We start from the raw sequence: 16,610 nt of genomic DNA, 5'->3' as shown, positions 1-16,610 counted from the left end.
CTTTTCCAGGTTTCATAAAACAGAGATAAACCCATGGAGCCTGCTAACTGAGCAAGAACTCTAAAACAAGCTTGTGTGGTACCCAGAAAGCAATAATTTCTCCATGTTACCCATGGACCTAAAGGCAGATTTAGCCGAGATGAGTATGTATCTCATTAGTGATAGGCAGTCATTTCATTCACCTTCTCAACAATACAATGGAAATACATACGGAATCTCAACAACGGGAATGTGATACAAAGGTGAACTCCTAAAAGATGACAAGCAGCATAAAATCTTTGTACACACTGTTAAACCAACAAGTCATAATTTCTTGTAGGAAAATAGAGCTTTGATAAAGCTTTATAAAAATAAAAGCAAGGAAATGAAGATGTGATTCAGGTCAGCAGTTACTTGGGAAAGGGAAGGTCAAGGACATGGCAGAAAAGAATGACGTAGGTAATGATAAGTATTCATCAGTGCTCTGGCTGTCATGAGTGTATTTGTTTCTTAAGCATCTTTTATATTATTTCTATTGATTCAGTAGTTAATGAAAGATGGACTCTCAAGGGCCAATCATGACAGGATGTCATGAATTGACATGAGTTGTGTTATTAATTAACTCTATGTCCCTGAGGTATAGAAGGAAGGGAGGGAGGAAAATTCAACGGACTTTACATTGGAGGGACAACTTAGATGGCCTTGCCTGATAACACAGGTGTCACACAGAGGAGAAAAGTGTGTGTGTGTGTGTGTGTGTGTGTGTGTGTGTGTGTGTGAAATTATATCCATCACTATACATCTATGGCTCTGTGCATTTCTGAGTCAATGAGCTCCTGCATTCGTGTGAGTCCACCCACAGGAATTTCTAGACCCCCTGAATTCTGTCTGGTACCCTGTTTGGTTCTGGCAGCAGGGTGGGGATGGTGTGTTGTGGGGCTTGGGGCAGGGAGGTGAGGCCTGCTACATGGGGGGCTGGATCTTTTGCAAGATTGTGAGCATCAAGTGTTGCTTCCTCCGGGATGCTCCAGGGAGGTGACTGACCGAATGAACCCCCTCCAACCGAGGGCTCCTTGAGGGTCTGGAGGGTGTGGATCAGGGGGTTCCAGAGAACAGAAGCACACACACTTTTCCCTATAACCATGTCCTCCCAGGGACTGGCTGTCAGGGTTGGGGGCTGGGAACAGGGATCTGACCAAATGCAACATGTCTGGACTAGCTGGGTTGGAAGAACATTGTGAAACTCCTTCTAGTGATATGATCTTCAGACCTTCCCAGCTGTCTGGCCACCACCCCCAGAGGTCAGGATGGGGGGTCCAGCCCAGGCCACTGTCCTTGGCAATATGAAGGAACAGCTTATTTACACAATCCCCCCACACACACACATGGCTCTATTTAATCTACCACCTCCCAATCTTTGCTCCCAGGCTGTATCCACATGATCACCAACATGAGACTGGAGATGGAGGGGGGACCCAGGCGGCAGCCAGGCTCTAGTAAGAGGAGATGGGACAGCCATCATCCCAGGGAGAGCGTTGGTCTTTCACTAGGCCTGGTGCATTCAAGACCTCCTCACTGTCAGGAATGGTGAGGCCCAGCCGTCTGTGCAGGTCTGTGCATGGGGACTGGCTGGGGAGAGGTAAGAAGACAGCGAAGGTATCCCATGGGGTTTTGAGGAAATGTCCATTTTAATCAAGAAGAATGTGTAATTCTCCACCAATGTGGTAGTTAATTTCACGTGTCAACTTGGCTAGGCCATGATACCCTGCTCTTTGGTCAAATGCCAGTCTAGATGTTGCTGTGCAGACTTTGAGTAAAACAGCTTATCCTTTGCACTGTGGTTGGGCCTCATCTAGTAAGTTGATGAGCTTAAAAGAAAAAGACTAAGGTTCCCCAAGGAGGAGAGTGTTCTGTCTCCAGCCTGCCTTTGGACTCAAGCTGCAGCATCAGCCCTTCGCTGGGTCTCCAGCCTGCCAGCCTGCCTTGCAGGTTTCAAACTGGTCAGTCCCCACAATCATGTGAGCCAATTCCTTAAAATAAATCAAGGGAGTAAGAAGGGTGTCCCCAGAGAAAAAGAACCAATTAAATCACACACATACACACACACACACACACACACACACACACGCACGCACGCACACACCCCTAAATAATACAAACTCCAACCTGCTTTGCTGCACACTTGCCCTGGAATGGCCCTAGGAAATTCTTGATCAAAGCTCCTCGGATGCTGTCCAGATAATGGTGCATTCTCTGGGGCAAGCCGAGATTTTTGGCAATTGCTTCACACTCCGACGTTTTCACCAGCAAGCGCAGACCCCAAACCTTCAGACATAGCTGTCAGTGCCTCCCTGTGAAAAATTCCTGTTGAAATAATGCACATACTCTTTGGAAATCATAACATAGTATCCTTCAAGTAACATTCTGCATAAAAATTCTGGTCTAAGTAAATGAATTGAAACTGCTCCCAAAGTGGCAGAGTCCTGTGTGAAGTCTGCTAGTTGCTCAATAGAATCTATTCTTTCTTTCGTGCATGGTTATATGTTTGGAGCTGGGCAAATGACTTCTAAGCCGCATAGTATTTCCCAGCCTTTCTTGAAATCAGAGGCAGCCATGGAACTAAGTCGTCACCAGCAGAATAAGAGGGCTGGCACCTTAAAACCAGGCCCCATCTCTTTCATACTCTTTTCTCTCCTGTAAGCCAGAGCACCAGCTGCAACAATGATCATATACTGTGACCCTAAAGACAAAAGCAACACCTAAGAACAATGATTCTCAAAAGTGTAGCTGCCCCACAAACACCAGCATCAGCACCACTTGAAAATTAGAAATGCAAATTCCCAGTTCCTATATCAGATTTACTGAATCAGAAACTCAGGGTGGGGCCCAGCAATCTGTGTTTATAAGACTTCCAGGTACTTCTGATGCTCACTCAAGTTTAAGTGTGCTACCTTGGGGGATGGCAGAAGTAAGATGGAGGAACCTGGTTCCCTGAATCACTGCATGGAGCAGAGTCACACAGTGACATGGACCTCAGATGGTTACAGATGAGAGAAATACACTTTCATCTGGTTTGAGCTTGGTTTTTGTTTTCTGTTTTTGGAAATGGGAATGAGGGGGTCTTTTGTTAAAGCAGCTATCTTTTCAACCAAAATACTATAAATCTCCAAGAATGAGTGAAAGCTCAATCAATTGTGAGGCAGTGGTCTCTTTCTCTAGGGTTTGCTAGACCAGATATTCCCAGAGGGATTGTTCATACTGATGTGCCACAACTTGATTATAGGGAGGGCATAATGGGCATGGGAGAACAATTAACAATCTTTGGAACACTGGTGTTCTTTTGTTTCAAGATGACGTGTTTCTACATCTCTGGTTCTTCTTGTTAGGATCTCAAATCATGACACCCCACATTCTTATTGCACATGTAACATGCCCATGTGCAGGATCTCAGAGCCCAAGTCTTGCAGTCCTTGATCTCCACACCAGCCTGAGCCTCACTTCTGTGCCTGTGCACAACTGCATGTCTGTATAGCTTTTCCCATAAGCAGAGACAGTTGCCTATGAAAACTTCTCCAGGACCTCTGTGCTGCCTAAGCTGAGATGACCAGAACAGTCAACTTTTGTTCCTTTCCTTTCTAGATAAGCAGTTAAAATGCCTCTGGTAAACAACCATGTTCCCTGACTTTGCATTTTTTCAGAGATCTAAGAAAAAGAATAAATGCAGGATTTTTGAGATTGGAATGGAGTCACAAGACAAGCAGCATTTCTCAGCAAGGAGCCAAGAATGCACTAGAATACGAGAGGCTGAGCTTACAGGCAGAGGGCAAAAGAGCTGTGGGGCGTTCATCCTCCTCTTTCCCACATTCCCCTTAGCCCCCTCAACCTCCAGCTCCACCTGTATAAAGATGCAGGAGTTGGTCATGGGTCAGGAAGAGACTAGGAAATTCATATCCTTTTGAACCTGTGAAATGTTTCTGCTGGCATCTCTTCAAGTCTGGCTTGGCCTTCATACTTGATTCCCATGATGTGGTAAAGATGGATAAGGAGGAAGTGGGGGGTACCACATGGCTAATAAATCTCTTGTGTCTTCTGTTTTTATATTCATGTTACTTCTGGACCATGGGGGTCATGACTTAGGGGTGGAGATGGGTTTTTGTGTAATTAGCCACAACACACAGGTTTTTCCTCTGCTGTGAATGGCTGGCCCTTCTCTCCATCAGCAGTCAGTGAACTATTCACTCTTAAGTCTCAGCTCACAGATCACCTCCGTGAAGCCTTCCTGGACTTCCCCCAAGCCTAGTTAGATGTTCTTCTGGGACCCCTGTGAGATGACAGTGTGGGGTACAGATTAAGCTCAGGCTCTGGAATGACTGCTTGGTTCATAAGCCCAGCTTATCTACTTAATAGCTACTTTGAGAAAGTCTGTCTCAGTTTCCTCACCTGTAAAATGGAATTTCAAAATAATACTGTTCATGTAGATTATTAGATTAAATTTCATGGATAGGAATATGAGGCTCAGAGAAGTGAAACCTAGCAAATAAGTGGCAGGGCTGAGACTAGATTCCAGGTCTCTTGGCTCTTATCAAGGCTGCTGTGCCCAGGGTGTACCCACAGAAAGGCACAGGTTGGGGGTGAGGGAGGAAGCGAGGCTGGCAGGTGCTCAGGGGTGTGACCCAATCAGCCTTAAGGAAGGGACACCTTTCTCTAATTAGTCTCCCCAGAAGAGGTACCTTGTTCTCATAGCCCTTCCATGGGGAGATGGAACAGCATTTCTCAATTAATCTGCCCTGAACACTTCTTTCTGCAATGTGTCCACCTGCAGGAGCACCTCTTCCTAATTTGCACAAAGGCACCTGATGTACCAGGAACAGCCTTGATCCCTGGGCTGCTCCTCTTCTCACTTGGTGTCAGGTCCTGGGGTCCAGGTCCAGCCCATGCTGAAGTCCAAGGGGAGTGGGTAGATGGGCAGAAAGAACATCCGGGAGCTATAGACAGGTGAATGTGGTTTTATTCAGCGACCGCTCTCATCAGCAGCTTACTCGCACTAGCTCTCTCACGCTGTCCGCCCTGTCTCAGCTGCTTGAGCCTGCGACTCCCACACACAGCTGTGCAGCCGGCTCTCCCTTGCCTTCAGGGTCAGCAGCTTAACTTTTTCTCTCTCTGGGCACAAGCAAGCCGAGCTGTGTCCTGGCTCCCTCCTATCCATTTGCAAGATGGACAGCTTTGGCTCTCTTTCTCTCTCCGGGTACCAGCACACCTGCCATGTCAAGCCATGTTGAGCCGAGCCCCAAGAGCCCCCCTATATAGCGTTACACAAGTATATGTTTTACAGATAACAGTGGCTCAGAGCCAAGTATGAATTTACACAAAAAGGCTATATAACAAGTAGAGGTGTGCACCCGTGCACCAAACCCAGTGAGTCATGCAGGCCTGGATATCCGCCTCTGCCTATTCCTTGACCAAAGCGCATACATGTACCTTACTCTTGGGTCTGAAGTAGGGCTGACAGATGAAACACAGGACACCCAGCTAAATTTGAATTTCAGGTGAACAACAAATCATTGTGTAGGATAAGCATGTTCCATGCATTTCTGCGTACATACTTAGCCTTAAAAATTTATTTTATTTATCTAAAATTCAGTGAACTGGGGCAGTCTGTATTTTTATTTGCTAAATCTGCTGACCTTAGTCTAGAGGAAATGTTGTATTCCAGCTGACTCAAATCAGCTCATGAGAGTCAACTGTAAAATGGTTAGGGGATTTATGAGCAGGTCATTAAACCACTGGTAGCTTGAAACCAACCATTGTGGGAGTGTTTACACCACAGAAATTGGTGACTGCCACACCTCAGTGCTTTTCCTTTATAGAGCTGGTTATGAAACATTCCCCAGTATGCCACTATCTAGAGGTTTCCTTGTCCTTAACATATTAGGCAGACTCTGAAACCACATCCCAGGGTGCTCCACAGTACACAGGAGTCAGATCACATCTAAGGTAGCTGTAAGCCTTAGTATATTAAAAAATGGAGAATTCTACTCCTAGGATCCTAGAATAAGGAATGTTGGAAACTTAGAATTCTAAAACAAGGATGTTAGAATCTCAGAATTTCAGAAGATGGATTGTTAGTGTTGAAAGCAGGGGCTGTTAGTATCCATTCCTCGACCCTCTCCAGCATACAGATGGTCAAGGCCTCACAGCCTGGCCAGACCTCTGGCTAGCCCTCCTGGCTCAGGGCCCAACCTTCTTGCAAGCCACAATGAAGCAGACTCCAGTGTTGGCAGCACTGGTGACAGAGTAGCTCCGGAGACTGTATAGGAGCTGCTCAATGTCAAAGCCGGCATCCAGGACAGCCTGCTCCACGTCCTCCTTCTCCAGGGACAAGCAGGAGAATTCACGCTTCCCCACCATGTAGGACGAGAGCCGAAGCGTGACCATGGTCACCAAGCGGCCACCCGGCTTGAGCAGCGAGGCAAGGTTGCAAAGTGCAGCACGGTAGGCATCAAGGCTACAGCAGGCACACTCCATGGCCAGGAGGGTGAGCACGCAGTCGGCAGGCGGCAACACAGCCGGGGCCAGCGGGTTGCCCAGGTGGGCATCACATTTGAGCACCCGCTTCACCACTGCTCGCAGCTTCTCCTCTTTCTCCTGCCACCGGCCACTGCAGGGAGAGAGGGAGGGAGTCAGGCAGGCACTTTAAAGTTCCAAAGGGAACTCTCAGTCCACTGCGACTAGCAGATGGAGATGATCTCTGAATCCCCAAAGGATTGCTGTCCCTGAGTCCCTGTGTGACCTGACAGCAGGCCTTCCGATCTGATCTGAGCCTCAGTTTCTTCCAAAGAAAAATGGTTAGCAAGAGTGGACCAGAACAATTAAAGGAACCTTTCTGTCTCTGACTTCATGTGAGCCCCCTTCCCTTAATCCCCAGGAGGGACAAAACCACCCCAAGCACAGATGGGGCAGTTAACAAACACTATTGGATGGATAGATGAATTAATGAATTTCTACAGATAATACATGAATATAGCTATCTTAAAAATATAATGTTGAGTGATAAAAAGCAAATCCCAGATGACACAGGGCAAATTATTCTGCCATAAAGCTCAAAGGTGACTAAAACTAAATAATAGATTGTTTAGATATACGTAAGTATGCAAGAAAAAAGTTTTTTTGAAAAAGGGAATACGTATAAAATTCATATTAGTGATTACCTCAGGTGGGGAAAGGCAGGAGCGAGGAGTCACAGAGAAGCACAGATAAGTCTTTATTATATCCAAGTACTCAGGTTGGGTGGTGGGTTCACATCATTATATGTCATATAATCGCACCCGTACAGACAATAGAGGGAAGAAGGAAGGATGGATGGGTGGGTGGATGGATTAATTTGCGTGGACATGGATGGATGGATGGATGGATGGGTGGTTGGATGGATGGATGTGTGGATGGATAGATGGATATGGATGGATGGATGGATATGAATGGGTGGGTGGATGAATGGATAGATGGATGGGCAGGTAGATTGATGGATAGGGATAGGTGGGTGGGTGAGTGGATGGATGGAGATGGGTGAATGAATGGGTGAGTGAGTGGATGGATGAATATTGATAGATGGGTGAATGGACAGATGGACGGATGGATGAATAGCTGGCTGACTGGCTGGGTGAATGGATGTGTGGTGGGTGGATGGATATGGATAGGTGGGTGGGTGGTGAATATGGATGGATGGATGGATGGATGGATTGGTGGGTGCATGGATGGATGGATACGGATGGATAGTTAGATATATACAAGATAGGTAGATATATAGATTAGGGAAAAGAAGAAAGAGAAGAAGGAAGGAAGGGTTCTATAACCTGGTCTTCAGTGTTCATACTTGGCTACATCACACCTCAACATAGTCCTATGATCAGAGACTTGCCCCTGAAACTCCTGTAATCCTGAAACTTGGGGGCCCATCTACTCTGTCCCCACGGCAAGACCTCTGGTCGTACACCTGAAGGCCCTACTGTCCTGAAAATGTCCGAGACAACCAAGAGGCCAGAGAGCCCTCTGAGAAAGAAGGTCTGGGAGCCCCTCCCCAACCTCTGCACCCCTACCTGTTTCCTTCGAGCTCACAGGCGAATTTCACCACCGGGGTCCAGTCATAGGCCCCCGGATCCTTCTTCAGCCATTTTTCCAGCTCCTCCCGGTTACGGTCGGTAAAGTCAGAGAGTGTGATGTCTTGGAAGGACTCACAGGCTGCAAGAACTTGGTAGACGGTAGGACCTGAGCCGATGTCTATCAGCGTGTCCCCTTGGAGGCCTCCTGTGGGAAGGAAAGACTGGTAAGGGATGTGTAAAAGAAATGAGACCCGAGATAGACACAGGGATGAGAACACACACCCTGGTCTTACCCAAGGGGCAAGCAGCACCAAGCACAGTGGTTAACACGGACTGGTGGCTTCCTGTGAGCCAAGCCTCATGCTAAATATTTTATATGCGTTCATTTCCATTTACACCTCATAACTACCCTGTGACTACTATCACTATCTTCATTTTATAAATTAGAAAAGTGAGTCTGAAAAAGGTTAAACAATTTGCCCAATATCTTTCAGCCAAGAATATAAGCCAGGAGTATAATCTTTCTGGGACAGAGAAAAGAGACCCAAGCCCTACTCTAGAGAAGATTCGGGCTGGAGAGATTAGAGAGGACATGCCGGGGGCAGTGGCCCTTTAAGTTTCAGGCTGACTGGGAGCTAGGAGCGTCTCTGGGAAGTTCAGCCCTGCCTGGATGGGTTTCTCATTCCTTGGAGGTGGGAGGGGTGTACGAGTACAGGAATAGGAAGCAGGAGGCTGAGAAGGAGATGATCTGGGAAGATGGCCCCAGGAGTAAATCCAGGGTCATCTGGAAGCTGGAACGAAGCATGACTTCCAACATTCTGTCTGGAGCCCTGGCGTGGGGCCATCACTTGGCCTTTCAGGCTTGGTCACACCCAGTCTGGCTGTTCTCGATTTCTGCCTCCCATACTGGCCTGCTCCTCCAGGCTCAGCAACATTTTAACCCCTTTTATCCCCCAGACCACCAGGAGACTCACCCTTATTGTTACCCAGTCAAGTGCTCAAAGTGAGGACATGGCTGCTTGAGCTTGGAAAACACACCAAATCATGGGGTCACCATGGGGAGGGAAGAGATCACCAGGAGGCAGGCGGAAGTCACCATCCATTGTACAGATGTCTCAGTTTAGGTCCTTGGGACCTGAGGGCCTTGTTGTCAGGTTTGCAACAGGGTTGAGACCCCACCTAACAATCCTCGTCCCAGAGCAGGGCTTTTCCAGGTCCTCATCACAGCCACATCTGGGCTGCATGCTCCAGGAATAGGCAATCCCGACCCAACCCGCTACAATCCTGCTGTTTGCCCCTGGCCTTCTGGGGGTCCCAGAGGCCTGGCTGTTTAAGGGCAGGGCTGAACTTGATGACGACCTGGAAACCCTTTTCTGCTCCACCTCAAAGACCTAGGGGCTAATGGAGAACAGTGTGGGAACTGCATGAGCTGTGCTCTTCCCATGGATCCAGATCCCTCAGCTGGCACACAGCTCCTGAGCCATGGGGAGACAGACCCAACCTCCAGCATAACAGCTACCCAAAGAGAGGGACAAGTCTCCAGCAGCTCCCCCAGCTTACCCCCAGCAACCCCTAGAGGAGACAAGATGGCCCCCAGGACACCTTGTCCCCATCCCCATCCAGGTTCCTTGGAGAGAGGCTTGAGGGGAAGGGCCATCCTCTGCTCACCAGGGCCGAAGGTCTTGTGGAGACACTCCAAGTAAAACTTCAGCATCTCGACCTCAGGCAAGTGGCTGCCATCGACACTATAGTAAGTGGCCAAGTAGTCCCTGGGCACAAAGTGCTTCTGATACTCATCACCCCCCGTGAAGCTGCCCTCCATGGTGGCCCTGAAATATGCCGCCTCCTGCCTGTCCGGTCTTATGAGGGCTCCGAGCTCTCCAGGCTCCACCTCCAGCATTCCAGCCTCATCCCATCGCTCCTCCCATGTATGTCTCTCAAGCTTCTCCTTCTAGGGGGATGCAGAAGGGAGTGTATCCCTCACCACCTCCCAGCCACACTGACACGCACACCTGAGGTTCCCCCAACCCCAGAACCATGACAGCTGGGGCTGTAGCCGCCCTGGCCCTGCTTTCTCTAGGGACAAACCCATGTCCACCAAAGGCAGTTGATGGTGCCCAGCCCTGAGTGCAACTCTCAGTCCTGCCAGCCACGTGCTGCTGTGTGGCCTCCATCAGGTGTCAGACGCACGTTTCCCCACCTATATGCCCACTTCACTCACTGTCAGGACCGAAGCCACTCCCCCAGTCACAGGTATTGTGACCTGAGTGCACAGTGAGATCCCCAGCTTGTCCCCTGGTGGTCAGGGGGCCCAGTGGCTCTCTCTAGGCCAGGCAGTAGGTAGAGCTTCATGCATCCCCTATCCCTGCTGGAGAACAGAGTTCAGACCCCAGGAGGCAGAGCAGAATGGCTGACTTGGCATCACTGTGCAGGCCACTGGAAGAGCAGAAAGTATCATCCATCTCCATGAATGAGAACAAGGGCGCCCGGCCATAAAACATAAACCATCAGAGGGATCCTGACTTCTTGGCAGCTGACTCACCAGGTAAGTCCAGGTAAGATACTGCTGGCCTCAGTCTCCTTCTCTTTGAAATGGGGCTGAGTTGTAAAATCTCCCACAGACAGAGAAAAGCTCAGTCTCTGTTTTTTGCACTAGGAAATGGCTCTGACTTGGCCACAAACCAGACAGAAATGAATCTGCTACAGTGGAGGTTCAGGCCTCTTGCCCTGAAAGCGGGAAGGACAGGAATGCCTTGTTCTGGCTTTAAGTAAACAAATAAAATCTGAATCCACAGGGCCCAAGAGACAGAGGATGCCACAGAGGCGGGAACACCCAGCAGTCATCTGGGGCCTGGCTTCCAAGGAGCAGGCGCCTGGGCAGCCTCCAGGGAGGCCTGCGGCCAATGTGCTGGCCTGCAGAAGGCACTCAGAGCAGGCAGGAAACTGCAGTGCTCACGTTACATAACTGGAGGAGTGTGCAATAAAGGCACGTTACTAACTAAGGTGTGGGCAGGGTGGAAGGAAGCCACATGATACCTCTGTTAGTCAGGGTTCTCCAGAGAAACAGAGCCCAGGATGTATACACTGACAGAAAACGGATCTATTTTCAGGAATTGGCTCGTGTAATCGTGGAGGCCGGTAAGTCCAAAATCTGAAGGGCGGAACCAGGAAAAGCCAACGTTGCAGTTCAAGTCCAAAGACCAGCTGCTGCCAGAATTCCCTCTTGCTCGGGGAAGGCCCATCTTTTGTTCTACTTGGGCCATCAGCTGATTGGATGAGGCCCACCTACATTAAGGAGGGCAGTCTGCTTTACTCAAAGTCCACTGATTTAAATGTGAATCTCATCCAAAACCACCCTCACACAAACAGCCAGGATCATGACTGACCACCTGTCTAGGCACCAAGGCCTAGCCAAGTTGAGTCACAGAAAGCACCATCACAGAACCTGAGGGCTCAAAGCATGGAGGAGCCACCATCCCAGCAAGACTGAGAGACAGAGCTGTGCAGAGAGGGCCTCCTGCAGCAGCCAACAGCAAAGGGGCTGATATGGTTTGGCTGTATCCCCACCCAAATCTCACCTTGAATTGTAGCTCCCACAGTTCCCACGGGTTGTGGGAAGGGCTGGGTAGGAAGCCATTGAACCATGGGGGCAGGTCTTTCCCATGCTGTTCTCACGATAGTGACAAAGTCTTGCGATATCTGATGGTTTTATAAGGGGGATTTTCCCTGCACAAGCTCTCTTTTCACCTGCTGCCGTCCCTGTACGACATGACTTGCTCCTCTTTGCCTTCAGTCATGATTCTGAGGCCTCCCCAGCCATGTAGAACAGCGAGTCCATTAAACCTCCTTCCTGCATAAATTACCCAGTCCTGGATATGTCTTTATTAGCAGTATGAAAACAGACTAATACAGTAGCTAAAGAATAATCACCCAGACCTCCTTCTCTTGCCTCCCTCCAATATCCTGCCAAATTTAGAAGGAAGGGAGTGGTGACTATAGTCCACAAGTCAGCCTCCTGGTGCCTGAAGTAGCCTGGAGAGGATGGAGAGCAGATATGGAGGCACATGGAAGAAGCCCCGCATTAACACTGAAGGGGCTGAACCATAGACATGCATGTACTATCCAGGATTACAGAGCCCCTGCAGCAGGACATGGGCAGCTAGGGAGTCTGTACAGGGTTGGGAGAGACCATCCTTCCCAGAACTACACATCCTGCTGCAATTGGATGTCCTTGGATGGACAGAGGATGCCTTTCCTAATGCAAGGCCTCCAGTGCCTTCTGCTCCCCAGAGGAATGAATCCAAACTCCCCCTTGGCATTGAGAGCCTCGACCCTCTGGCTTCCACCTGCTTCTCCGCCACTCAGGCCTTCTCCATCCCTACGTGCCTCCTGACTCTGGCCTGGCCAAGCGTCCTAACAGCACTAGGGCAATCTGCTCAGAGTGAAGCCTCTTACGGATATATTCTAAGAGCGAGTTTCTCAACTTCAGTACTGTTGGCTCTTCAGACCAGATCCTTCCTTGTTGGGGTGGGTTGCTGAATCATGTTGTAGGATTTTTAGCAGCATCCCTGGCTTCTACCTGCTAGATGCCAGTATGCTCCAAAGTCACATTTTTCAGGACAACCAAAAATGTCTCCAGCCATTGTCGAATGTCCGCTGGGAGGAAAAATTGTCCCCAGTTGAGAACCACTGTCCTAAGATTTGCCTTCTTCAATGTGACAACATTTTGTTTATGACAGAGCTAAGCTTCAGGCCCTTTTAAGAATGTGCATCTCATCTTAGGCACCTTTCTATACAGTGATTTTTTAAAATAGAGCAAGGACATTTCCAATTCAGGAGGACTTCTGTTTTAATAGTAAGCAAAGGAGCAAATTTCAAGCTGCCTGTCAAGAAAATAAGACCACTTGAAAAGCCAGACAGATAAGAAAAGGATCAAGCTCCTTCACAATATCAGGGAAACTACCATCCCAGCCTTCCGCACTCCCTGATACCTTGCTACTTCTCTTCCTTGCCTGGCTCTGTGGAGTGAAGAAATGAGTCCAGAGAAGGAACTTGCCGGTGTACATGAGACTCTGTTTTCTCTTGTGAGCTGTAAGCAGCTACTCAGACCCTCATCTCACACCAAACATCAAAATAAAGGCTAAACATTTTTCTAAAAATCAATCACGGAAGCTGTCACAGTCAAATTGTTATCAAACTTCTGAGTAAGAGAGGATTTTCTATACCTAGATTGAAGAAAGCCCAAAGAAAAAAATACCACATTTATTATTCTATATTATGTTATATTATCTCATATTTCATTAGAGAAAAATTAAATATTTGTCCTAAAAAATTAAAAGGAAGAAAACACTGTTTTTCCTTTTGGAAAAATCATTTGGTGATTATTTGCCTAACTTATTTGTTGTACTGAAAGTTTTTAGAACTCTGACCCAGGAATCCCACATATAGGCATCCAAAATACAGAAAAATACAGAATACGGAAATACAGAAAAAGGATCCAAATACAGCAAAAGCAAATGCACAGGGGTATTGATTTGGGCAAGTCTGTGCCTCAGTTTCTTCATCTGCATAATGGGAAAAATATCTTGCTCAAAGAGCTGCTGAACAGGTTAAGTCACAGGCTTTGCCCAGAGGATAGTGGTGAGGGCTGAGGGGCTACTGTCATAACCATCATGTCACCTCTGTGACCCTTCTCCATAGCAGTGAGTGGCAGGAGAAGGAGAACCAGCTTTGCTGGACAACCACGTGGCTGCTGAAGTGTGATGTGACCAAGCCGCATCCACTGGCGTCAGCCCAGGTGCCCCTGAAGAGCGCCTGTCTCTACGTGGACATGTACTGGGTGGCCCCTCAGAGCCTGGCCAGCCTGCTGAAGCCTGACGGGCAGCTGGTCGCCATGGCTGCCCTCACTCCCACTACATGGTAGGTGCCAAGATGTTTTTTTTGGCTCCAACCAGAGAAGGAGACAGTAGAAAAGGTGGTGCAGGAGGCCAGCTGCCAAGTGCAGAGATGTGACTCCACCCCAGCAGCTGCTCGGAGACCTGCTCCATCAACGAGGGTGTCGCCTGCAAGGACCCCAGTGTCTGAGGCCAGCCTGGCAGAGGAGGGCCTGCCCCAGAGGGGAAGTCATGACCAGAGCATCCACAGTCTTGTTCCACAGCCCCGCTAAAAGCAGGTCAGGCCTCAGCCCTACCTCTTCATTCCTGTTACCTGGTCCCAAGGTCACAAGTGAAAAACAAGGGTTTCCCCAGCACCCCGCCTAGGGGTCTGTCCCTTACACTACCCTGCACCAAAGATCATGAACAAAATGTGGCTTAGGTGGATACTCTCTTGGTTTGGATTCCTCTAGAAGCAGACCCTAAGACAAGGATTTGAGTGCTGACAAATGTCGATTTGAGGGGAGAACCCAGGAAACATCAATCAGGATGTGGGAAGGAAAGCAGAGAAGGCAGCCACACAGGGTGTGTCATCAAGCCCTTACTGCTGTGGGCAATTGGAACACCATCGTGCTGGGGGCTCTGCGGCCAGCATAGAGCACATGGCTCGGAGTTTTCCCACCTGGGCAGCTGCAGCACTTGCCCACCACCTCCTGTTGTCATGACTGAGAGCTGCTCCTAGGGGCATTAATTCCCCAGCACATCCAGCTTGCCTGTATTCGGACAGCGCAGCCCAAGAGAGAATCCTCAAGCGAAGGCTCCCAGGTGCTGCCCATGGGAAGTTCACCCAGCATGCCAAGGGGATGGGAAGAGGCAGCAAGAGCATCTGCAACAGACACGAAATGTCCCACTGGCTGGGGTATGGTACGGGTCCTGGGGAGCCTGGTTTTTCAGCCAGAGGAAAAGGATCTCAGGTTCTTAAACTGGAAACCCGAGAGCAAAGAAGACCTCTAGGTCAAGCTCCTGCTCCCACAGGTGAGGAAGCCAAGGTCTGGGAAGGGAGGGGACTGGGTCCACCCAGAGGTCTCGGTGGTCAGGGGCAGAGGCAGCATTGGAGCCTGGGCTCTGTGCAGGTTACCACAGACCTGGTGGTGATGGCTCCTGTGGAAATGGTTGGCTGAGGCTGACCAGCAGGGCAGAACCGGGACCCATCCATATGGCCAAGAACATGGGACCTCTGACCTCTGGGAAGGCCTGGGGCCACATCCCAAGAAGGACCTTCACAAGGTCATACATCTCTGGACCTCCCTCTGACTCAAACAGCCAGCTGTGTTCCAGCCGGCTGTTAACACGGGGCTTCCGCATTCTCCCTGGGGTGTGGGAGGACTGTCAGCGTTTCTCCACCCAGGCCAGGCCTACGTGAAGCCCCCAACCACGCTCCGAAATGTGGCATGACCCCTCACGGGTCTTTCAACTCCCAGTGCCTCAACCCCAGTCCGTTCTCCACAGAGAAGCCTTCCAAAGCCAGTGCAGGCCAGGCTCTGTTCTGCTAAAAACCATGGCCCACAGGGATAAGGGCCGGGTTCAGCAACAGCACATGAGGCCCTGCACACTCTGGCTGCAGCCTCAGGGACCACACCCACGAACAGGGCTCCCGAAGCCAGTCCAGCAACCTCCTACCTGCACCTGCTTGCAACACAGAACTCCTCCCCTCCTCTCTAGTCCATGCCACACCTCCGAACAGCCTCCAGCAAGCGGTACAGGAAAGAGCTGTGATGGGGAGAAGCGTTGAGCCAACACCCATGGCCCATTTGCCATCCTGCTGCTAAAGTTCAGTGCTTTCCAAACTGCCGCCATCATGTTTTGGGGGTCCCTGAGCCTCATATCAGAGGGCGGTGATGAGTCTTCCCCCATCCACCAGACATGTTTCATCCCTGGGTCCTGGATCTGCCAGAGAAGCAGGCAATGCCAGGTGGCAATGGCTCCCATGGCCACCAGAGGGCAGTGCAGGGCAGGAAGCAGCAGGTGGAGGCTGGAAAGCAGATTCCGTGTTGAGCCTCCTTAGGAGAGAAAGGTCCATTTCCTGCCACCTCTTCTGCCAGACCTAACCAGGCAGAGGAACCATGAGCCAGCCCACCGGGAGGAACCTGGAAACCTTTGGAGAGGCAGGGCCTCTAGGAAGCTTGGACCCACTTCTTTCGTGGTCCTGGACACTGTATTTTCGCTAGGGCCCAGGAAATTAGGTTTTCCAAACCAACATGCCTGTGGGTCACCTGGGGATCTTGCTAAACTCTGAATTCTGATCCGGTACATCTGAGCCAGTAGGGCTGAGATTCTGCATTCTCAACAAGCTCCCAAGGGATGCTGACACGGCTGGTCGGAGGACCATGCTTTGAGTAGCAAGGAGTCATAGAAAGGAATGCATCTTAAACTGAATTATCCCAGAAATAATGAGGTTCCTGGGCACATCCTAGAGTTGACACCTAATTTCTCCAGCTTCTCTCTCCAGGTGAGAGAGGAAGACGTGGGCACTCTACCCAGAAAATATCCCTACCCCTTCTCTTACCCCAGCTTGGTAGGCTCTCCTCCCTCTGGTCTTTGATGGTCTCCCCTGCCAGCCAGAACTTCCCAGGGCAAGCACTAGAAATGCCCCCCAGACTCT

The 16,610-nt window shown here is 49.6% G+C and overlaps 1 protein-coding gene across 1 annotated transcript; it reads right to left on the bottom strand.

The window, feature by feature from the left end:
- Positions 1-4,969: 4,969 nt before the first annotated feature.
- On the bottom strand, positions 4,970-9,921 carry INMT (indolethylamine N-methyltransferase). Its single transcript, XM_003935184.4, has 3 exons — positions 9,744-9,921; positions 8,073-8,280; positions 4,970-6,637 (listed from the first exon to the last, which is right to left on the bottom strand). Exons 1-3 carry the CDS (start codon positions 9,895-9,897, stop codon positions 6,208-6,210), a joined length of 792 nt encoding a protein of 263 aa, XP_003935233.3. The 5' UTR covers positions 9,898-9,921; the 3' UTR covers positions 4,970-6,207.
- Positions 9,922-16,610: the final 6,689 nt, after the last annotated feature.

The sequence above is a fragment of the Saimiri boliviensis genome, chromosome 10 (assembly GCF_048565385.1).
Source record: "Saimiri boliviensis isolate mSaiBol1 chromosome 10, mSaiBol1.pri, whole genome shotgun sequence".
Lineage (NCBI taxonomy): Eukaryota > Metazoa > Chordata > Mammalia > Primates > Cebidae > Saimiri > Saimiri boliviensis.
Note: the sequence above shows the minus strand (reverse complement) of the source record. Positions and strands in the feature narration are given on the sequence as shown.